Below are 23,448 nucleotides of genomic sequence, written 5' to 3'. Positions count from 1 at the left end.
GTTATTCCTTTTCCCCAGGATGCTTTGTCAAGGCTGACATCCTCTTCTTTTAGCCTTCTTCTGCTAACACAGCTTTCTTGGACTGTGTCACGCCAAGTGCTGTAGGACTGGCTGTGCGCAGGCTGGGGTAGGCAAACCCTCCTCCCGCCAGCTGCCACCAAGTTTCCTTTCCCTTGGAGAGGGCATATTGCCGGGGTGGGAGCTGGACCCTCCGTGAATCCCTCTTCTCTGCTCAAATCTGGAGAAAAACACAGGCGGACCAGAGCAGACCTTGCTCCTTTTCCCTTCTTTAGCCATCCTCGTCCTCTTTGATATTCACAGACCCACGAGCTTTCCCCAGTTTTCCTTTGCACTCCTGCCCCCCTTGCTGCTCCTTTCGGGCTTCCTACGGCTTTCCAGCCCGCGCTGCTGCCCCGAGGCACCCGGCTGGCCACGGCGGTGCCGCCCGCACCCGTTGGAGCCGTTTTTCCCGCACCAGGAGCCTCCGGTGCCGTGCCGCCCGCAGAACCCGGGCTCGGCTGCTTCCCGCCCCGCGGGCGCCCTCTCCCGAGGCACACCAGCGTTTCCAGCCCCGCACCAGCCCAGCCCTCCTCGCTCGGATCCCGCGGCCGCGGGGCGGGGCGAGGCGGGCCGGGGCGGGCCGGGCCGGCCGCGGGCCTTTAGTGCCGGCGGGAGGCGGCGCCGCCCGCTCTGCGCCATGGAGGTCGTGTGGGCCGTGGGGCAGCTGGGCGCCGTGTGGGTGGCGGCGGTGCTGGGGCTCATCGTGCTGCCCTCGGCGCTGGGCATCTCGCTGGGCATCTCTGAAGCCTATATGTGGGTGCTGGTGAAGACGCTGGAGGTAGGCGGGAGCGCCGCAGGGGAAGCGGGGTGTCCCTGGCGCTGCGTTCCCCCGGGCCGAGGGGCGGCGGCGGGCCGGGCACGGCTCCCTCCGGCCGGGGCGTGTGCGGGCTGGATGTCCCGGAGCAGCGTCCGTGCGCTCCCGTGCCATCGTGCCCTCCTGTAGAGGGTCACGTCCTGCCTGGCATCAGCCCTGCCCGGCTGTGCCTTCGGGCTTAAAGCCCTCGCGTGAAATTGGAGCTCTGTGTTAGTTTTGTGGTTGTGTAGGCTCGGGAGTGCTGTCCCTGAACCCGCCGGAGAGCGGAATAAACCTTGTTACCTAAGGCTGTACCATGGCCTGGGCGAGGCTGTCGCTGCGCTCCACCTGGGGAAATGATGCCGGGTCAGGCTCTCGGAGGGTGTCAGGGGCTGCGGCCAGGAGCGCTGATGCTCAGAGACGCGGACTCCCGTCCAAGTGGAGCATATCCAACACCTTAGCTGCCATCTGCCTCTTAAATTCTCAGCGATGGTCAGTTTCTCGCGGAGGAACTGCTTTCTGCATGGGGCATATTTAATATGTGTGTGAAAACCCTCCCTCTGAAGCTCACGGTGGTGATGAGCAACCGTGTTTTTAAATTGTTGCTGGACGTGATCAGATTTGGATCTTTACTACGCTTTTTTTTCCAAGAAGGAGGGGCACCCAAACCAAGGAAACAGCTGTAAGGAGGAAAAGTGAAATGACTCACAGCACAGTCAGTGGCTATGCAATATACATCACTATGACTATGGAAAGTAGATTTTGTCTAGTTTCATCTTGTTCTTCGAGGTTTTCAGGCAAGCCTTGTTAGTGTACTTCAGTGCCTGGCTAAAAAAAAAATCCCAGTTCTTAAATCAGCATTTCTTAAATACATCTTAAGGCAAAATGTTTTTAGGCTTTTGGGTGAGAATGAATCTGCTCTAAGTAATTTCTGGGACTGTGAATGGTATCGGGATAACTGTTGAGGAGAGAGGATGCAGTTAGTGGAAAAAAGGATTTGAACAGCAGGAGCTGAGGAGGTAAAGATCACCCTGGCCCGAGGGAGCAATCCAGATGGCCTAGTGAGATAGTCTTGCTTGGATGACTTGCCTTCACCTGTGAATAGCCACAATTTACATTCTTTATTGGTAGATCATTAATCATTATTTTTTAGTGTCATCAACTGTTGCAACAAGAGGTGACTCAAAATGTTTTGGGCAAAATTGGGGAGAAGTATCTGGTGGCATATTGAGGTTGGTTAATTGTGAGACCTCTCCTATTGCCTAAGGGAGGAAATAATGACTTACCTTGGGAATTACCATTACTTTTGCATTAAATACTTTCTGGAGTTGCATGTTGCTCAATATATTAAAAATTATATTAATACATAATTATATTGGACATAGATATGATATAAAATAATGTATCTATAAAGAAAAGACAATGAAAAATTGGAAAGTATTCTGAGAAGAGTCAGCTAAATTTGACTTGCTGTGGGAGAGTGAAGAAGCTCAATCCACCCAGGTATTCTGCTTATCTCAATTTGGCCTTGCTTTGCCTGTGAATTCTTTGTCCTCAGAATACTTGCATGGGGATAATCCCTGAAAGGAAGTGGTTTGTTGTGGGATGTCTCCTCTTCATTTGCTCACAGGTCTGTCTTGGCTGGAAGCCCGACAGAGGGTGATTGTCTGCAGCCAGGTCCAAGCAGCACCTGGAAGAGCACCTGATGTGTAATATCTAAATGGTGGATATTAACCAGAGTAATATTGGGAAAAGTGCTGTATCCTTGCATGTCAGACTTCTAAGAAGTAGGTTATTTAAGTAATTTGGGAAGGTGTATTTCTTTTATAAGGGATAGTTATTAATAATTATTGTGTTAACAGTGAAGTGTGCTGCCAGCTGGGTGTCTGAGACTCCCTGGGATGTTGAATTGAGTGTGCACGTTCTCTCCTGAGGAGAGTTTTTTGGCTCTGTGAAGTCACAGGATGCTGAAGTCTCTGATGGCTGAGGCCCTTTTCAGCAGTGTTAACCTAATAGCTTCCTTAAGCTTCCCCTTCCGCTCCCAGCCCTGGCTCTCCCTGGGCCTTTTCCCCTCTTTTCCAGGAGGAGGGTGGGCTCTTGCACCTGCACAGTGTTCAGTCAAGATGCTGCTGCCTTTGTTGTCTCTTTAATGGGCCAGATTACAGGAACTGTCTGCAAAGTGGTGGCTGTTTGTGCATCCCGGGTGATACCCTGGCTTTGCCTGCTTGCATCCCGTGTCTTGGGGTAGTGGAAGGACACAGTGACTGTGGTTTGTTTCCTACGAGGCCTGTGTTGTCAGGTTACAACATCTGCTTTATTCGAGTCAACCTATTTGAGGGTCCAAGTCTGTCCACAGTTCAGGGACAGTTCTACAGTTTGCTGTGATACCTCTTCAGGTCATGTCAGACAAAACAAGACATCCAAGAATGAGTCTGTGGTGTTCAGTTGTTTTGTAGGCTGTGGGATGGAGCAAGGTAAGGTGATGGGAGCTTGTGCTTGAATTTTTTCCTGCCAATTCAAAATAAATAAATTTCTGCTTGTTTCAGGAGGGCAGAAGCTTGTTCTTGGTGCTGCAAGCATGATCTGAGAAAAGGGAGGGGTAAGCTCTTTTTAGAAACAAAGTGTTTTTGTACTTTGACCATCTGACATTTCTGACAAGGGACATCAGTTGGTGCACAATAGATTTTTGTCTCTGCTGAGCTGCCTCAGCAAGCACATGCTGCTAAGAAAATGCAGCCTGCACAGATGAGGATGTGCTGCTGTTGGGTTGCATTTGACCCTTAAGTACTGCACTAGAGATTACCAGATTTATATGGATATATTTTTCCTATGTGTTTGTATTTTTTTCCATGTGACAAGGGAAAATGTGTAGAAAGTTGTGCTAAAGAAGTACAGCAGGCAGCACTTGCTGTTTGAAAGCCCACTTCCCCCATTATGTGGGTATTCCTGAAAGTGCATGAACTTGCTTCTGAATTACCTTACCAAACTCAGCAAACTTTTAGGAGATTGCTCATTTTTGCCTGTGGCTTTCCTTCCCGTGTTAGTAGAAGGATTTCTGGCACTGTGGTAGTATGTTTTGTTAAAAATGTGGGAGTACTGCTGCAGAAACATTTCTAGCAGCTGTTTGACCCTATGAGGAGCTAGTCTGGACTAGGCACCTGCTGTCCTGAGTGCTTGTCAAGTCTCTTGCCACAGAAATATTCCCTACTGCTGAAGTGCTGGGGACTGTCTCTTGCAGTCATCACAGCATGCTGCATTGCTCCCCGTTTGTTTTTCAGCATCAACAGATAGCTTCCAATTTTAAATTTGGTGCATCTTTACCTCTTGGTCTCATTTTTGCTCTGTCTTAATCCGTTGCCTCTTGTGAACCCTTAATATGATTTGGAGCTGTCGAGGCCCCTGCAAACATGCCATTGGAGCTGTCTTGCCAAGCACTGGGGAATCCAGCCTTTCAGCAAGTCCTTTGTCCTTCACTGAGGCCCAGAGAGCAGTCACTGTCACATAGGATCAGTTTCTCTGTTTCCATCAGATTGTGGAAAATCAGGAGGACTGGTTTGTGTTCCTATATATTTGGCAGTAGCTATGCCCCCCCCCCCCAGTGATGATCTCTGCTTGAATGGATTGCAGCTCACCTTGTTAAATACTTTGGTGGGTTTTTTTTCCAGTCTGCTGGGGCTTTTTTTGAGGGTGTGCCTTGCTGCCTGAGACAGTAGAGTTGTCAGCAACACTTTGTACAGACTGCTCTTCTTGCCCTTTCTCATGGGAAAATTTCATGTGTTTTTTAAACTGTGCAGTGCATAATTCTTGTGAAATATGAAGAAACAAGAAAGCCTGAGGGAAGTGAGGTGTTTAGGTCACATTTGAGTGAGGAAACAAACAACCTGGCTATTAACTAACATCACATTATTGTCTATTTCTGGACTAATGGTTTGTTGATGACTGCAAGCACTTTTAGTGCACTCCCCTTCCCAGTCCCTTGAGGCTTTTTGTGGGGGCTTGCAGTGAGCAGAGAGTGCTTCTTGTGTGGCTGGATTTGCTGGCTGTAATGCACAGCAGATGCTGCATTTGTCGGTGCTGTTCAAGTCCTGTAACAGCAGTCCCTTGTAACAGAAGCAATTTCTGATGCCTTATTATGCTGCCTGCAGGGAGTGTCTTTTTGCTGGACAAGAGTGTAATATTATTCTGTAGCTGGAGGTTAAGCCCAACTTGGTTGTGTTGCAGATGACTTTTGGTGATATGAATGTACCTAGGTATGAGGAAAAAAGGACCTCTCAGTGTCCTGTCAAACTGGAGATTGAGGCTGTGCAGGGCTGGTGGGATGGACTGATACTCTTGTCCTAGGTATGCCAGGCTGCTCTTCCCATGAGTCACCATCAGGATTGTGTGTGGCCCGGCCATGAGGGTAGGGAATGGAGAAGGAGAGGTTGTAAGCTGATAAATAGATGAATCATTGTGGGCTTTGACTGCTGCTTGTGTAACTCACTGGCCTCAGCAGCAAGCTTTGCTGACTAATGTCGTTGCACAGAGTCAGTGAAGGCCTCTGTCTGTGTAATTAGTATCCTTCAAGGACTGCTGGGCAGAGGAGAATGTGAGAGCTCTGAAAGCTGCCAGCTCAGATGGTAATGAGAAGCATGTCTTGGAGACATGCCTGCTGTGAATGATGCACCCTTGTTTACAGGGCTCACGCTGACTTTTGGAATAGTATTTTAGCAAATTTTGTGCAGAATCTTGAAGTAAATCCCTGGCCTGTATTAACACAGACCCCAGTTTTTGAAGACCTTTATGTCTGTTTACCACAGATTTAAAAATCAAGAGTCCTTGTATATCAGTGAGTTTGACAGAGCTGGGGTTGCCCTTTGATGCAGTTACATCAGTAGTTAATGCACCATATTCCAGATCAACAACTCTTGTCTGAAACTGCTCTCAATTTTACAGCATGTGAACGCTGTTAATAATCAAATGCTGTTAAAAAAACCAGCAGCTGTATTCAGAGCTTGCCTTGAAATAAGCGTTTGTGAAGCTGCTGTAAAAAGAAGCTGCTTGGCATTCCTTTTGCTGATGCCATTGGTGTTATCCTATAAAGCTGGACTCTTAATTGGTCACTGGATACCTGTCCACCAGAAAGGACTTGCTATGCAAGTCCTGTGTGCAGAAGAATTTGGGAGGCTTCTTGGAGGCAGTGCCAGGGGTGTCCCATCAGAATAAGAAGTGCATGGGAGATGAGAGAGGACGTTTTGCCCTGGCTCGGAAATGATTACTCCTCTTGATATTCTTTCCTCATACAAAACAGCTCTATACCTGGCGTGCAGATTTTGCTGTGTTAAACAAGGAGGCATTGTGTGGGACATGCTTTGCAATCTTTGTGTTGTTACTGAGGTTTGGAGAGATTCCAAGGACGAGTGCTCACCTAAACTAGCACATAGTTTTGGCTCTGATCCAGCGGTGCTTTTAAAAGAGGAACACCAGCGGTCTGTGTCTATGTGATTGCAGATTTCAGTCATACCTGCCTTCCAAAAAATCATTGAACATTAAGTCAGAGGTGGTGTAGAGGTGGTAAATGAGGTGAAAGGCTGGGCCCCATTTCTTAGGGTAACAGGGCAACACTATGAGATGTTCCTAATGATTTGTCTTTTGATCCCAGCAAAGAATGTCTAGACGTGCTTTCATGAAATGACATGTCAGGCTTGGCTTTGGACATAGACCTCAGAGGCAAAAATCACACATTTACAAGAGGTATCAAAACCCCTTCCTAACTGCAGATAAGACAGTTGATAAATAGACATCTTTCTCAAGTACTGCATAGGTCCTGCATGTGTGTGGCAGTTGCTTAGTGATGTGTAAGTGAATTTGATCTTTTGGCCACTTTAGATTTTTTTTAAGTTGCTGATAAATTAGAGGACTTTTCTAGCAGGATGAGGAGGGAGAACTTTTCAGGGGAAAGTTGATGTTTTCTTTGCCTAGTGAAGTGTGGTATCTTCAGATTCTGCATTGTGTAATTAAAGCATCCAAGCTACTTTCTTGTTAGCAGTTAGGATACTCAAGTTTCAAAATCAGACTTGTGGTGGTGCTTGTAGTTCTGGGATTATGCTGTTTTCTAACTTTACATTTTCAGTCCAATGGGTAGCCCCACTGTAGAACTCTTTTTCATCTGTTCAGGAGCCTGGTGTTTAATACTTACTCCCCAAAGCTGCTTCAAGAATCCCTACTAAAAGCACAGGTCTGCACCAAGGTCCTTGGGACTGCCAGCTCAGCACCAGCTGGGAGAAGCCACTTAGTTTTGTGCCAGTGTTACTGAGAGATCCAAAAGACTTGCCAGTCTGCTTTTTGCTCATTTCCTGAGTAGAAGGGAGGCTATGGCTTGTAATTTTTTCATGCTTTGATCTGTAATACACAAACACGTTGTTTTCCCCTCAATGGGGTGGATCAGCTCACATTGTGGTAGCTCTTTGCTGTCCTTCAGCATAGGAACCAGCTGAAGCAGCGATGGATGGCACATATCCCTGATTAGCAGGAGGGAAGGGGAATTACTCACATTACTGTGGGTGGTGTCTCTCGTGTTTCCCAGCCTGGATATAAACAAACTTTTCACTTGATCAGAGTTGAGATTCTGGCTTTGACCATAGTGCCTTTAATTCAGGTGCCTGAGAATATGTGAAGGAATTAGATGTTGAGTAAAAATTTCTCATTTCTTACTCCTTGGTTGCTGGAACATACATAGTTTTTGGAAATATGATAGATTGAGGTAAGAAGAAAGCTGACAGAGAACTTAAAACTTGTTTGCTGTGTCATCTGGTAGATGTGGGTCCTTAGGAATGCCCAAATGCTCCTGACCAAGAGGGAGAGCTGGTCTCATCATTGCCTATTTTATTATGTGTGCTTAAATCCCCTAAGAGACCTGGCATGGAATGTAAAACTGCCTCAGCCACTGACTTGTAGAGCACAAGTCAGCTGTCTCCTGGAATGCGCTGTGCAGCCCTTGTGCATGACGCTCTCGAGAGGCTCGTGGCAGTGCTCCCACCTCCTGGGAAAGCACAGGTAGAGTGCAAAGGGAACTGTCCTCTCCTGGCTTTCTCTTTGCCACTGTTCCCCCATCCCCCAGGTGGGCTGCTGCACCTTTCTGGAGTTAGATGGACGTGAGGAGCAAAGGTCAGACCACTTAGGAAGAAGAAATGTGCTTTTCTGCATAGGGTTGATAAATGTATCTGAGCAGTAGAAACTGACTTGAGTTACATGACCCTGCAATTTCTCTGCTTTGGGAAGATTGTACTGCCTCCTTTGCAGAGCAGAATGTCAAGATACTGCAGTATAAGGGGTGTTGCAAGCTTTTGGGCATTACAAAGGCCTGTCTCAATAACCTGTGTCCTCCTGATTTGTGCTGAGGCTCAGGCTTTGACACAGTCTAGAATGAACCCATAACTGCAGGTTTTCTGTAGCAAGAGCTTTCTGAAGGCAGTGTTGCATTTTCTTTCGGAGCACCAAAGTGTTCTTCCAGGTTTTAATTATCCCTTTGAGAGGATTTGAAAGATGAAAACTTTTTTTTTCTGCTGGTGTGTATGGCTGAGACCATTAGCCAAATATGCTCTTGTTCTTCTGTGAGATAAGTGACTTAGCTGTTTGTGGAGATGGAAATTTGTTGAATACAGTGATTCAAGTCTGGTCAGAAATGATTGTGTAAATGTATTTGCTGGTCCCTCTGTACCCCCAAATCCATTCCATAGACAAAACATAAAATGACAGTGCTCTGAATAGGTTCAAGGAAGAACATGGTTTTGGTTTGGTATTTCCCAGAACTTTTATGGTGACAGTACTGCTAAGAATGTAGCCAGAAAGTTACTGAAAGTACTTGAGTACTGCAGAAAGAACTGAGTTATTCCTACAGTTAAAATTAATTCCTGGAAGAGCTATTGCCTTAGCAGCAGCAGAACTGAGAAGGAAGGGGCTCTCTGTAGCTCACCCCAAAGCTGGTGAATTGGCTTGTTTCTTGCTGCTCAGAGTTTCAGAATGAGAGCTGAGAGAGTTGGGGTTGTTCAGCCTGGAGAAGAGAAGGCACCTGGAATACATTGTCCAGAGAAGCTGTGGACTCTCCACCCCTGTAGGTGTTCAAGACCTGGCTGGATGGGGCTCTGAGCTGATCTGGTAGAAGGTGCTCCTGTCCATGGAAGGGAGTTGGAACTAGGTGATCTCTAAGATTTCTTCCAACTCAAAGCATTCTACGATTCTGTGAAGATGCCAAGAAATGAGCAATTGCAGAGTCAAGGGAAATGTCAGGTTTGTTCAGCTTGGAAAATTCTTGGGTGCTATCCTTTTTGGATTGAGTCTGAATTTAATTGAAATTTCTCATGACTGCAAATGCTGGTTTTGTTTTTTAGTGAAATCAGCTGTGTGCAGGCTTCAGTTTCACTTAACCCAGTTAGGACTTTTTGGTTTGGTTTTTTTTTGTTTTTTTTTTCTTCAGTATGATGAAACTACTCTGAAAGGAGACAGTTTGGGTTGTGATATGTCTGTTAGCTTTGTGAACACGTGCTGTGTGTGTCCTGTGTCTAGCTCAGCACCTGGGGCTTTCCATGTGGCCTGGACTTGGTGGCTGCTGTGGCATTAGCAAGGCTGACAGACGCCTTTCAGGCTCTTGGTGGCTGTGTACCTGAACTGGAACTGAAACAGGTGTGGAGCACTGAGCTGGCTCTCTGAAGACTGACAGCAGGGTTGAGAAGTACTGACTAGCACTGAGTGTTGTTTTGGTTTGGTTTTTTAAATTATTATTAATTACTCTGAGTTTCTTCATAAGAACTGTGTATGGGTTTGCGTTTGTGCGCACGTCTGAGGAGGATGAATGATGATTACCTGATGAAGATATTCTTTGAAAATCACAACATGTCTTTGACTAACTGTTGGGTTTTTTTTTCTGGTGACTTTTTTTCCTTAAGTGAATACTGCATTTGTGAAATTAATGTTTTCTTTCTGTTCAACAGTGGGCCACTATCCGATTACAAAAAGGTGCCAAAAAGCCGCAGCCGCAGATACCACGGACTCCTACTGCCAATGGTGAGAGCTTGGGGCAAAGTCACATTGATGAGACTAATGTTGTGGTGTTGGAGTATGAGGCCTTCTCAAATGAAGCAGTTAGAGAGAACCTGAGAAGAGGTGGGGTGTTACATGCTCACTGGATCCTCAGGCAGCTGCTCACTCGCTGCCCCAGTGGGACTGGAGAGAGGATTGCAAGGTAAAAGCCTGGAAACCCATGGGTTGAGATAAAGACAGTTTACTAGGGAAAGCAAAAGTCACACACAAGCAAAGCAAAACAAGGAATGAATTACCTGCTTTCCCATGAGCAGGCCCCATCATAGCTAACAGTGACTTGGGAAGACAAACATCACTCCAAATGTTCTGCTTTCCTCCTTCTTCCTCCCACTTTATATCCTTTGCATGATGCCATATGGTCTGGTAGGTCATTTTGGGTCACCTGTCTGAGCTGTGTCTCCTCCCACTCTCCCAAGCACCCCCAACTTCCTCACCAGCCTGGTTGTATGAAAAACAGGAAAGACCCTGGCTCTGTAAATCCTGCTCAGTATTAACAAAAACATCTCTCTTTTATCAACTGTGTGTTCAGCACAAATTCATAACACAGCCCCATACCAGCTACTCTGAATAAAATTCATTCTTCCCCACTGAAAACCAGCACACTTATATATCTAATCATTTTGCAATGCTACTGGCTAGCAAACAGTTCCTGCATTATAAAATGCTGCTTTTACTGGGTCATACTGAGTCATTGAAAAATCAGGGGATGAGGAAATGAAGGGTGTGAAACAACACGAAATTTAACAAAACAAAGCAGAGCTTAAGATTGAGGCTGTTCTTAGTTGATGGTAATTTTTGTGTTTAAATATGAGGTTAATTTTCATATTGAAATTTGTCTTTACCCTGATGATTCCAGGGTTACTGGCGAGCTATCTCAGTCCTAACAGCATTAGAATGTGCTTAAATATTCTCTGAAGAGATCTAAGTGTTTGTTGGACAGCACCTTTCTTTCCCAAGCTCAGCGTTTTTTCTGTGGTAGGACTGCAAGTTGAAAGTGTGTGGTGGGCTTGTCTTTTTTTCAGTCTGCTGCTATTGACCTTTTACTCTCTGGAGTTAGTGTTTGCCAAACTTCTTACACTTACTGTCTGTAGAAAGACAGCTGAAAAGTTGCTTCATCTTTCTTCCTTTAGCCTAGTTTTGAAATTAGTTCTTTAACTATATCTTAACCCATACTGTGTGTGAGTTTGTGGCAGACTGTTGTAGGTCAGAGTTGTCTTTATGACTTTGGAGCCATGAGAGAAGTCTGAGTTTGCCCAGGAAACAGGAGAAGGTTGAACAAAGCATTGCAGTCAGCACTTGGTTTCCTCCTGGTTCCTGAATGCTTCAGTTTTGTTATTCAATTGCTCTGTTTTGACAGCCTTTGGCAGCAGTGTGAGCATTTTCTGTGTGTTCCTTCCTTAGGCTGGACAGCTGGAAGCAGGCCCAGCCTGCCAGTTAGCAGACAAGTCAGCTGTTACCTGAGCCTGTGGATTAGCTCATGTGAACATGATCCAGTAGTGGGGACTGAATTGCTGAGCCGGGTATGTGCGTTTCAGCTTCAAAGGGACATCCTTATCAATACTGCAAACACTGGGATCGTACTGTCTGCAGGCCAGGCATGGAACTGGCTTCCATGGCAGCAGGTGCAACTGTCAGCATCTGTGGTAATAAACTAGAGGTACTGCACAGCACCTCTGAAAACAGGTTAAAACTTGTCTTGCTTAGTTGCTGTCTTCCAAGTGGCTGAGAAAAAGTACATCCTATATCACTCACCAGTGTCCTGAAACTTGTGGGGTTTTTTGGGAGGAAAGGGCGAAAGAGAAGGTTAGTGTTTCTGTCAGCTAATTGTCAGTGATGTTGTCTGCTTCCCAGGTTGTCAATGATGCAGGAAGATGTCCTTTTTCTTCCTGTAAGGCTGAAGGTGCCCCATCGCGTCATGGGCCAGTGAGAGGGCAAGAGACCCTACTGTGCTGCAGTAGGGAGCTGCCATCCTCCTAGACAACTGATCATTCTTACACATAGTTATTTCTTCTCTAGTAAACAGACATCAAGAGAGAGAGGACCTAGCTAGTAGATAGTTCAAAGAACAATCTTTAAAAAAAAGCTACAAGTAGCTATTTCTTCTGCAGCTGAGGGGTCTGTAGTGTTAATATGTGCTGTGGTTCAGAACCTGCACGAAGCTGAGTGTACTTCACTGTCTGGAGGACCATTAGAGATGGTGAAAATGGCCTGAGGTAATTCATATAGATGATTGCGTGCAGGCTGTGTTCAAGCAGTCTTATGGATGGGAATACACAATCACAATGGTAGCCTGAAGCCCTTTTTAATGTCCTTCAAATATCTGAAATAAAAAGTCAAAATCTTGCCCCAGTGGAGGTGGCTCTTTCTGCTGGAAGCTGGAATCTTAACTTTTCCTTACTTGAGAAAGTATGGGGAGACATGTGGTGCCAAGCTGTGCTCTATATCTTGCTCTTGGGAATTTTTAAAGCATAGGAGTGATTAGGCTTGTGATTAGGAGATCCTGGCTGTGGAAGAAAATACTTGAGGGCCAGGGCAGGTGTAGGTCTAACAGTGCATTATATAAGTTTGTGTCCACTGAGGTGACACAACACGATCAGACAGAGGCCCAATTGCATTACACAATATTTACTGAAGGAGGAGAAACTCCTGCTGATAATGAATTACAGAGTAGTTGATTAAAACAGGGTAAAGGTAAATGTTTGTGTGTGTGTATGCACCTATGTGTAAGTGCTGAACGAATGTGTGTATCATCTCTTACGATTTTCCTGACCACTCAGCTAGTACTGGGAGTTGGGTCAGGATAGAAGGGAGCACTGCAGATGTATGTGCAAAGTCAAGTTTTCCTTTTCCCTGGCAGAGCAAAAAATGGTCCTCCCCAAACACTTTGAAATTTTGTCCCTCAGTAAAAAAAAAAACAAACAAAAAACCCAACCAAAACAAAAACGCCCCCAAAAAACCCGAACAAACAAAAAACCAAAAAAAGACCAACCCCAAAACCAAGTGGGCACGATTGAAGAGACACCACCTTTCTCTGCAGCATCAAATCCAGTGTGCTTTACATCTCTTGGCAGAAAGGGCTGCCAGTGCCCCTGTGTTGGTGTGATAAGGAATAGTTTCAAGAGAAAAGCTGTCTGGTGTAGTTACATGGGGAATTATGTGGTGCTGTCACATCAAGATCCTTCTCTGTTAGAGGGCAGTGTGTACTGGACCCAGTGGTAGCTTTTGGCTGAGTAGGTACTTGGAGGGTAGGTGTCTATCTCACTGCAGCTGAACAATCAGCTCTTGGCTCTCTGTGTGGGTGCTGGCTGTGTTGTCTTCAAGGTGATGGGTATAAAAAAGACAAAAATGCTAATAAGAGATTTGAAAATTACATTCAGTAAAAGAAAAGCTTATGCAAATAATGTTGGTAGTATCTAGTTACTACATAAGTAGATACTACTAAGGAGCTAATTACTGGATACTACTAAGTAGATCTACTTGCCTTGTAAGTAGATGATGTTAAATTTGAGCTCGGTATAATTAGTTGATTGGAGTATGTGAGCTTGAAGGCTTGGGGCTAGCGCTGCAATATTGAGGAAAACAGTGACTGTGGCTTTTTTTTTTGTTGAGAGTAGTGTTTGTTGTACCCCTGCATGGTGCTGTCTTTGGCCAGCTCAGCTGTGCCCATGGCCGAGGGATTAAAGGCCATTAAATGTGACTTGTGATTACATCAGGCTAATTACGTCACCAGAGCAGCGTGTGTGTAATTCTGTTCGCAATTCCTTCACGTGCTGCTGGGCTCTTGGCTTGGAGTAGCTGTCCCAGGGCTGCAGGACACTTGGTGCATGGGGGTGTCGTGTGACAAGGACAGCACAGGCTGATGAGGCTAGACATTCCAGCCCTATCCAAGCTCTCTCAGCTTGCTAGCAGTGTGATAAACTTCTCAGCTGAGAAGCTGGAGCTAGATGGGCCAGCTGCTTGAGTGGTGCTGAGTAAGGGGGAAGGATAGCTGGATAAGGAGGAAGCATTCCCAGCTCTGGGAACTGGAGAGAGGAGTGGTACTTGTGTGATGGGTGCTGGAGCGTTCCCCTGGTTTCTTGCCTACAACCTGTTTCCAGCAGCATGGAGCAGAGAGGTTGCACTGACTCACCTACTGTCCTGGATATTTCACAGTTTGGAGATTTACTGAGTGCGAGAAAAATTGAATCAAAAACTAGAGCTCTGGTTTGGGTTTATATGACATAAGCATAGTCCATTTTGGTAAATGTTTCATGTGATGCATGCTTGTATAATTTAGATCCTGAAGAGCGTGTGGCTTTTTGGGTGTGCCATACTAATGGTTTATATTTGTAGGCTTGTCACAGGACAATCCAGTGAGGTGGCTCGCTGGTACAATTGGAAGTCATGGCTGCCAGGTTCCAGGCTGGAGATGCCAATAGGTTTTGTTGCAGTGTTGTTCTTTAGTGTTTACCTCAGTAGTTTGTGGGACTTGTATTTTGGAGCTTCCCATGTTATCCTATATGTGCCATATCTGTATGTATGATAAAAATATTTTCCGTATCACTTTTAATTTAAATGTTACAATTATTGGCACAGGAAATATATTGAGAGATTTTCTGCTGACAAGACTTAATTGGGAGGAAGATGTGGAAAGTTCCTAGTAGCTTGACGAAATTGGGGGCTATGTCCTTTCCCTTTTTTTTTAACTCAGCATGGAAACACAGAGATTATGCAATCTATCAGAGGGCGTCTGACAGAGTGGCAACCTGAACTTGGACCTCTGTAATCCAAGTTGAGTGTCTCAGGGGATGGTTGTTCTGGTTAACTGTTACTCTAGATTTCTTTGGTCATCAGTTTCTGGAGCCAGACTTGCTTACCAGCAAGCAACTACTTGATCTGTGTTTAGCTTACACAATTTGTTCTTGCCTTTGAAAGCTCTGATGAGAAATTTGTGCTTATCAGACCATAAGCTTAAAGATTGGAGGAAGGGGAATGCTTCTTGTTTGCACTGCATTTGTGAACTCTCTAGGTTTCTCTTCAGGCATTATGTAGTCAGAGTTCAGCTGAAACAGTTGTTGGTGCTGAACTAAATCAAGGCTCCTCTAGGCACAGCTTTCTTTGATGTAGTGTTTTGGAGGGTTTTTCTTTGTTTGATTTTAAGTAAAATAAAAAAAAAATGTGGTCTGCCTGTACTTACAGAAAATATTTTTGTTGTGATGGCAGGGATGTTCAGAGCTGGTCCATGCACAGTGTTGTGGTCTGGGGCTTTGGCAGTGTTGTGGCTGTGGGACACCAGAATGTCAGATGAGATGGGAATAGGGAAGCCTCCATCAAGGAGGTTGAATGCCCTGCAATGCACAGAGCACAGGAGGGAATGAAAAGGCCAAAGTCTCACTTGGTTTCTTCTGAAAGTGTGAGAGAGTCCTGGATAGAATTTGAGTTGAGAACATGCCAGTTGGTGGGAAAGGGTTTGCCTTCTTCCTTCATGTTCAGTAGGTAACAGAACTTGATGTAGTTGCTGCTCAAGGTGTTGGTGTGAGGAAGGGGAGCTGGAAGTGGCCTCCTGCAGGGTATGCTGGAGGTTTTGCACAGCTTCTCTTCCTGTCTTAGGAGAGGCTCTGACACTAGATTTGTCTTCTTGAGTAATACAGAGTGACTAGTGGTCTGGCAGGTGACTGTTAGTTACATCACAGAACTATTTTCTCAGGTGGTTATCCTTTTCCTTCCCAAGGTATCATTGAACGGGATGAAACGCCTATGGAGAAAGAAATTGCCCTTCTGCATCGAGCAGACTTCGAATTCTCCCACATTTTTTACTTCTGCAGAAAGGGGTTTGAGGCTATTGTGGAAGATGAAGTCACTCAACGGTTTTCCTCAGAAGAGCTGCTCTCCTGGAATCTGCTCACAAGAACTAATGTCAACTTCCACTACATCAGCCTGAGGCTGACTGTTGTGTGGGTCATTGGGGTGGTGGTGCGGTACTGCTTCCTGCTGCCCCTACGGTAAGCTCTGGTGCTGAGGGGTTTTGTCAGCCTGAGAATGGCTAAATTTGTGCTTTCTTCGTAAATGCCATCTCAGCTTTCTTTAACCCAAAAGTAGCATTGGCAGATATAAAATACTAACTTGCCTAAAGGCTCCTTTTATTTTGAGAAGCACTTATTTGCTGTGGAGAGCAGAGTAGAGCTGGTGGTTGTCTTTTCCATGAATGCTTCCTTAAGTTGATGTGTATTAGCAAAATAAATGTGACCTCTAAAGCTCCCTGACATTGTGTGCATGGGAGTATCTGGATCTGCTGCTGTTGCTACACCATGACTTTAAGCAACAGGTTAGGGAATTGCTGAGTTAGAGAACTGCATATGTCAAGTATCTGAGGAATAATTGAATTTCTGCAATCCCTTTCCATTTTAAAGGGGGAAAAGTGTGACTATAATGAGCAAAGCTACTTACTAAGGTTTAATGTCTCTTTCGTCTGTAGCGTTTGCCTTGCTGCCATCGGGATTACATCAATGATTGTGGGAACAACTGCGGTGGGACAGCTGCCAAATGGCAGGTAGGTACTACGTGTGAGGGGTGAACTCTCCAAATTGCATCAGGGCAAACAGCTGAAGACTAGGAGTGGACAGATTTTTACCTATAACAGACTACCAATAGTCCATTCCACCCACAAATTTGTGGACCTTGTTTTAGTGGCATTTTGAATTTGGGCTGAGGTTGGGTTCTTGTCAGTCTTGGCACTGAGGTTGATGATTTCTGATGGGTTTCTCCTGCTGCCATGAGATACTCAAATGGGACATTGTAGGGCAGGTAGTAGTGTTGGGATGAAAAACACCCAGCAGAGAGAGGACAGCCTTGCCTAGCAAAGTGGCACCAAGGGCATGATGTATCTTGGCTGAGCTGCTGTACAGCAAGTGAGTGGTAGAGGTGGAAACATCCCTCTGTGCTCCAGAATACCAGGCAGATTTCAGCCTTGAGTTGTCTTGAGTAGGCTGGAGAACAATGCATGTGTGTCTAGCTGCTTTCCAGGATGCTTCAGATGTCTAATTTCTTTCAGTGTGAAAAACTACCTGAGTGAAGTGGTTCACCTCACGTGCTCCCGCATCCTTGTCAGAGCTCTGTCTGGTACTATCCATTACCATAACAAGTGAGTGAGCAAAAAGTGTGTATATGCTTATATGTGTGTGACATCCCATTGAAAATGGGGACTGCTCTCTCCTGAGCTGCAAGTTGATGTCACACTCCAGAGGCTGACTCATCTGACAGCTTCATGGAACTATTTGGTGTGTAATGTGGTGCTCTAATGCACTAGCAGTCTAACAAAAAAATATGTAATTGCAGGGAAAACAGACCTCGGAAAGGAGGAATTTGTGTTGCCAACCATACATCACCAATAGATGCGATCATTTTGACAAATGATGGATGCTATGCAATGGTATGAGGAGATCTAAGATAACCACAGCAGAGGGACGATGAGAGGGAAAGATTGTGGGGTATTGCTTGTGGACTTCAGTACTCAACTTTCACAGCAGAGATGTTTGCTTGAGCACTGGTCAGTGGGGAAAAGTGTAAATTGTGTTGAAATTGGTCTATATTATGAGCTGGAGAAGTTGTCCTTGGCCTGTCAATGCCAGGCTCTTCTTCTGTTGAAGTACCTGAGATAGTACCATGTGAATGTCTTGATTCTTTCAAGTGAATGCATTTTAACACTTCTGTGGTCATTACTCAGTCCTGGCTTGCAGCCTCCCGCTGCAATTGGTTTTGTTGGATGTTTCTGGAGGGGTGGAGAGGAGGAACTTCTGCCTTTCAGGTGTCTCAGATACTGATGTGCCTTGCTGGGCTTGCAGGTGGGCCAGGTTCACGGTGGGCTGATGGGCATTATCCAGCGGGCCACGGTCAAGGCCTGTCCTCACGTCTGGTTCGAGCGCTCCGAGATCAAGGACCGCCATCTAGTGACAAAAAGGTGAGGTGTGTGCCTGGAGAGGCATTGTGCAGCATTCCCTGGATTTGGGAACGAGTTGCAGGGGTGGTGTGCAGCACACTGCATCACTCAGAATGACCTGAGTGTGCTTGCTCGCGTGGGCTTTGGTGCAGTACGCTGAGGCCAAAATGTCAGGTTCCCAGGTCACCAGGGAAGGCTCAAAACATTTATGCAGCCTGTCATGGTTTAGACCACAGGTTCTGGTAAGCTTTGGCTTGCAGACAGTCACAAAACATCTCAGTTGGGAAGCCATCAATGTAACAACTAATGTCTGATGAATTCAGGTGTGTACTTTGAAACAATATGAAGATACTAAAATTCTGGTACTTTCTGTTGCAGAGAAATACTGATGATAAAATTGGCTTTTTGTGATAAACACTCAGTATCAGTGGAAATTGTGAGCCTCTAGAAATAAAAAGCTTTATTTGTTTGGGTGAAAGGGTGAAAAATGTCTTGTTATAAGAATATAAGCTGTGTACAAAAGTGGTTTCTGCAGTATGTCACCAAAAGCATACCTGTGAATACTGTAGTACAGGGATAAAACATTCTTCCTAATTTGTAGAGAACTTTTTAGGTTAATTTTGACAGGTTAACTTCTTCACTGTCTTATTGGCCTCTGCACAGTAGGACAGCTTTGCCACATTGTTCAAGTACTGTGAGCTGTAGGCTTTTAGAAGTCCCCTTCTTCACTGTCTTATTGGCCTCTGCACAGTAGGACAGCTTTGCCACGTTGTCCAAGTGTTCAAGTACTGTGAGCTGTAGGCATTTAGAAGTCCTCTTTTAAGGAATATGCTGTTATGTAGCAGAGGCTGCATGGACCACTGCATCAATATGCTTTTTTTCTTATGTAAGCAATTTCTTGAAGGTTGAGTGGATCAGAGTTAGACTGGCTTAATGGTATATAATTGTCAGCCTCTCTGACAGTCATTAGTAAAATAATGTAGGGGAAAGAAAACAGGATGTTGCCTCAGTGTAATGCTCCAGGGGCCTAAAGGATGGCTGGCCTAAAGCTTCAGTTTCTGTAGAAAAAAAAAAAAAAGGCAAGTACAAATTAGTGGCTCGTAAAAGGCTTTGGTTTCATACATATGTAATACATAAAGGTATTTTTAATGCACTTGCCTGGGGAAAGAAGAGTGGAAAGGAACTGTTTTTTAAGCCTTTCTTCTGCTTCCACAGACTCAGGGAACATGTGGCAGATAAAAGCAAGCTTCCAATCTTAATTTTTCCAGAAGGTAAGAAGCTGAACTACTTATCTCCATTCAGTGCAGATGTCATCCCTGTTCTCTTCTCATGGCTTCTGCTGCTCAAATCTATCTTCACCTCTGGCTTCAACTTTATTATGGCATTCCTGGTTTTCATTTTTGATATAAGATGAATATACATGGAGACAACACAATACTGTCCCTGGGCGTTGCTTCTCCTGGCAGAAGCTGCAGGCAGAAGAAGGGGAAGATTGTTTATTTTGCCCTGGGATTATTAATTTGCTGTCCTACAGATTTAACCTCAGCATTGTGATTTTTGTCTTGCACGCCTTCTGGCTTCATTCAGGGAGCCAGTCATGAGACAAAGGCTAAAAGTAAGCAGGGGGGAGAGATGCTTAACTTGGTGAGCAGCAAATGCAGGCCCTTTATGGGTATGACCTGTTTGTGGATGTTGCATTGTACTGAAATGGCTGTGTGAAGCAATGATTTTGTCTTCTGGACAGGCACCTGCATAAACAATACATCTGTGATGATGTTCAAGAAGGGGAGCTTTGAAATAGGAGGGACAATCTATCCTGTTGCAATCAAAGTAAGTGGAAATAGCTGGCTGCTGGATTTCAGAGTTTGGGATGAGTTTTTGTCAGAGGGGCAGGAAGCTCTCTCAATACAGCTGCTATTAAAAGCATGGTAGCTCTGGCAATTGGGTGGATACTGTGGATGGCTCCTGGAGAATAAGTGGCTGAAATTAATAGTCCTTTGGCCTATAGAGCCTGCTAGTAGGCCTGCTGGGGTCAGCTTCTTCCTCCAGAAAGCTGGAGGGAAGAGAAATCCAGCTAGTCCTTCACAGTGCTGAAGGGAAGCATCCTGCTCACAGCAGACTTAATTCTTTTGGCTGTTCGGGCAAATGGGTGACATCTGCTGCTGGTTCTGCCATGTAGTCCCAGGTCTGAGAGGCTGTGATGGTCTGGAGAAAGGCTTAATCAATTGTTTTTTTTGTGATCCTTTGCAGTATGATCCTCAGTTTGGAGATGCCTTCTGGAACAGCAGCAAATACAATATCGTGAGCTATCTGCTGCGAATAATGACCAGCTGGGCCATCGTTTGCAATGTGTGGTACTTGCCACCAATGGTTAGAAAGGTAATCCCACATCTGGTTGCCTGACTGCTATTTAAAAACTTGACTGTGTCTGCAAGTGCACTGTTACTCTTTTTTTCCCTCAAAACCTCTGCTCACCGTGTCTCCAAATTAGTTTTATACTGGATTTTTGTCAGTGTTGACTGATGTATGATTGGACTCTGCTTTTCCTGGTGCAGCTCAGTACCATCAGCAGTGCATCAGATATGCAAAGGATAGCAGTAAATGCAGTGCTGTTCACAGTAGCAATAATAGTAATGTTTCATCTTGTTGCAGCAAAATTTTCTTCTAATTTCAACAGTCTAGGGGAAAAATGAGTTATTATCATGTGGGAACATCAGATTACGATGCTGGCATGATAAGGAATGGGTTGTTTGGAAGTGGGCTAATTTGATGAGGCAACAGATAAAAAAAATATTATGAAAGTCTGCTTCCATTGACTTCTCTCTTTGATTATGTTGAATTTGTGGCTCTTGAAGGAAGATGAAGATGCTGTTCAGTTTGCCAACAGAGTGAGGTCAGCCATTGCTCGCCAAGGAGGACTGACCGAACTCCCATGGTGAGTGATGCCCTCCTTGATAGAATTCATGGACTGTTTGTGGTTAGTTTGACTGATAGGTGCTTCCGTCCTTAGATTTGTGACAAATAACATTCAGCATCACTTTATTCCACTCAGGAAAACAATGGAGTAACTCCACATGCACATATGTGAAAGTAAAAGATATATGAAGTCTTTGGAGCATGTAGCATGCAGTGAGTCTTATCTAAAGGCTTGATGCTTTTGAAGTAGGTCTAGTCTGACAGTTGTTTCTGACATTGAGATTAAGTAGCAAAAGTGAAGTTTCTTGGCAAATCTGATGAACAACAAAAAATCAAACAGGTCTTGAGGGTTTCTGCTCTGACCTCTCACGTCCTCCCTCAGCAAGTAGCAGGATAATGCCTAAATTTCATATGACACAAACTTGAGAGCAAAATTCAGACGATGAGATTGAGCAAATAGATTCAACTATGAGACCCAGCTCTGAATAATATAAGGTAAGACACAGCTGTAGTGTTGCAGAAAATTGACTGCCTCTACAGTAGCATCCCAGATTGCCAAAGATTTCTGTTGTGGGTACAGCATGTTAACAACACGAATAGACTGCTTTAATGAGCTGAATTCAAAATTTAAACTGCATAAGCATTGTGTTTAAGGTAAAGGTTTTAATAAACATGCTTAAAATTGAATGATTGAATGTTATAGAAGTTCTGAAGGAAAGCCTTTAGTAATAATAATTTAGATTACTTACCTTATCAACCATAGAGTTTTAATGTAATGCATAGTTTGATAACAACAGCCATAACAGCCCCGATGGTTTACTGCTCCCTCTTTCTCTGTTCCAGGGATGGAGGACTGAAACGAGCAAAAGTCAAAGATACTTTCAAAGAAGAACAGCAGAAAAACTACAGCAAAATGCTAGTGAGAAATGGATCAGTAGGAAGCTTGTCTGCAGAAACTGAGTCAGACTGAATGGTGGTTCTTGAAAAGTAACTTTGCACAACCAGCCTTAGCAGGAATGTGTTTTTTTAAATTTAAAAAAAAAAACTGTCAAAAAATAGAGCAAGAAAACAACAAAATCCTTCATTGTGTGTATTCATATTCTCTGTGTGGCTGGTGCAGGTCCTGCCAAGGGCAGTGTCTCTGTGTTCTTCCCTGTTCATTCTTTTGCTATCCTGCCCCTCTCCATCTTCATGTGGTGATGCACTGCAGCTCCTGGTATTCCCAAGCTGAATGCCTGCAGAGTTAGAAGATGAAAAAACCACCCCAGTTTTTCTGAGTTTGTAAGAAAGAAGGGAAATACACTGAACAGATGCTGTCAGGACACTGCTTGTGAAGATACCTCCTGTTCATGGTACTTTAAAGGTTTAAACATAACAAAATTTTGTCTTTTTATTTTTCTGTTCCTCACAGACTTTTTGTTGTAGATGATTTAAATCACGTGCTTTAGGATGTTGTCAGAACTGTGACATTAACTCTTTGTTAGCTTGCACCTGGATGTGCAAGGAGGGAATGGAAGAAAGGGTTGCAGAGACCCTACAGGATGGGAAAGGAGCTGCCCTGCCAAAAGCACAGACCATGGAACATGAGGAATTTGGTGGCCTTATAACATGGTATTGCCTTTATTGAGAACTGCTGCCTGAGGGAAGGTGAGGGGCAAGTCCTCAATCTCCCTGTCCATTGCTGTTGTTGAAATTTCTTTGTAAAGGTAAGGTACAGTAAGGGTTGGATAATGTAGGCTATGACAGATGAATCTTTGTGGACTGTCAAGAGTGCCCATCTGCAAAAATTACTGTCAATGGCTTGAAATTCTCAAGAGAGCCACTCCAGAAACACATCTTGTTTCCTGGGCTAGCAATAGCTATCACAACTATAAACATAGGATTATTAAGTCAGCTTTGATATGAGATATGGCATGTCCAAATCTGCAATATATTGTTGTCTGAATGTAATGAGAAATAAATTCTATATTTCTAATGGGCTTTGTGTGGCATTACTACTGTTCTCTGATTCTATATAATGAAAAAAGTTATACAGCCTGAGAACTTAACATTGAAATCATGGAAACTTCAATCAGTGACATAAAGGACCAATTGTAGTTGAGTTCTACAGATTTCTAACCTGACTTTCTTTCCTTTTTTACCCTCTCCTTGGACTCTAAGGCACATAAATGGCTTGATGTTTATCCTTGTTAGTGTAGCAGTAATTCATCATGTGGGCTCATCTTGAAATTAAAGCATGAAGTCATATCAGGGAGACTCAATTAATGAATCTGTAATTAACTGGGAAAGAACTGAGCTTCTAAATTTTTAGCTGAGTTCATTTCTAAGTAGTCTTTTCCTTTTAGCAAAGAGAAATTAAATTTAATGCATAAAAAAATTACTGTCCTATAAATCAAAACTTAAAAATCTGATAGAGCATAGTCTCCTGTTTCCCATTATGCACTTACACAAACATATATAGGGAAGTGTTTTCAGGTTTAGTATGGCAGGCCTTCAAGAAGGAAATTGTTTCTGTTAAAAGGGTTAGAGTGGTAAGACAAGTGAGATACAGCAAAGGCTTTTTGCTTAAGGTGAGCAGAGTTCAGCTGTGGTCTGAGTTGTTATTACTCTTAAGATGAACTGGTCATACAAGCTTTGGGCTAATGAAAGCATTTGTCATAATTTATGGATGTTAGCTGTGAGCTTG

General features: G+C 44.4%; 1 protein-coding gene across 2 annotated transcripts; it reads left to right on the top strand.

Moving 5' to 3' along the window:
• Nucleotides 1–635: 635 nt before the first annotated feature.
• LOC120496053 (glycerol-3-phosphate acyltransferase 3) lies at nucleotides 636–22,741 on the top strand. 2 transcript variants are annotated; one of them, XM_039696095.1, is made up of 12 exons: nucleotides 636–838; nucleotides 9,823–9,895; nucleotides 15,642–15,912; nucleotides 16,386–16,460; nucleotides 16,962–17,051; nucleotides 17,246–17,339; nucleotides 17,752–17,867; nucleotides 19,062–19,117; nucleotides 19,591–19,676; nucleotides 20,097–20,225; nucleotides 20,702–20,781; nucleotides 21,606–22,741. In XM_039696095.1, the coding sequence occupies exons 1-12, from the start codon at nucleotides 698–700 to the stop codon at nucleotides 21,730–21,732; spliced, it is 1,338 nt and encodes a 445-aa protein (XP_039552029.1). In that variant the 5' UTR covers nucleotides 636–697; the 3' UTR covers nucleotides 21,733–22,741. The 2 variants fall into 2 exon arrangements, with proteins under 2 accessions (XP_039552029.1, XP_039552030.1); XM_039696096.1 differs by lacking the exons at nucleotides 636–838; nucleotides 9,823–9,895 and adding an exon at nucleotides 13,879–14,045.
• Nucleotides 22,742–23,448: the final 707 nt, after the last annotated feature.

Source organism: Passer montanus, unplaced genomic scaffold (assembly GCF_014805655.1).
Source record: "Passer montanus isolate IOZ18808 unplaced genomic scaffold, ASM1480565v1 scaffold95, whole genome shotgun sequence".
Lineage (NCBI taxonomy): Eukaryota > Metazoa > Chordata > Aves > Passeriformes > Passeridae > Passer > Passer montanus.
This window is presented reverse-complemented; position numbering and strand designations above follow the sequence as displayed.

Excerpts from the sequence above, each read along its gene's own strand:
- LOC120496053 (XM_039696095.1), top strand. The coding sequence starts at position 698 with ATGGAGGTCGTGTGGGCCGTGGGGCAGCTGGGCGCCGTGTGGGTGGCG. Across the intron at positions 9,896-15,641 it reads ACGGACTCCTACTGCCAATG|GTATCATTGAACGGGATGAA; the intron begins GTGAGAGCTTGG and ends TTCCTTCCCAAG. Across the intron at positions 17,868-19,061 it reads CGCCATCTAGTGACAAAAAG|ACTCAGGGAACATGTGGCAG; the intron begins GTGAGGTGTGTG and ends CTGCTTCCACAG.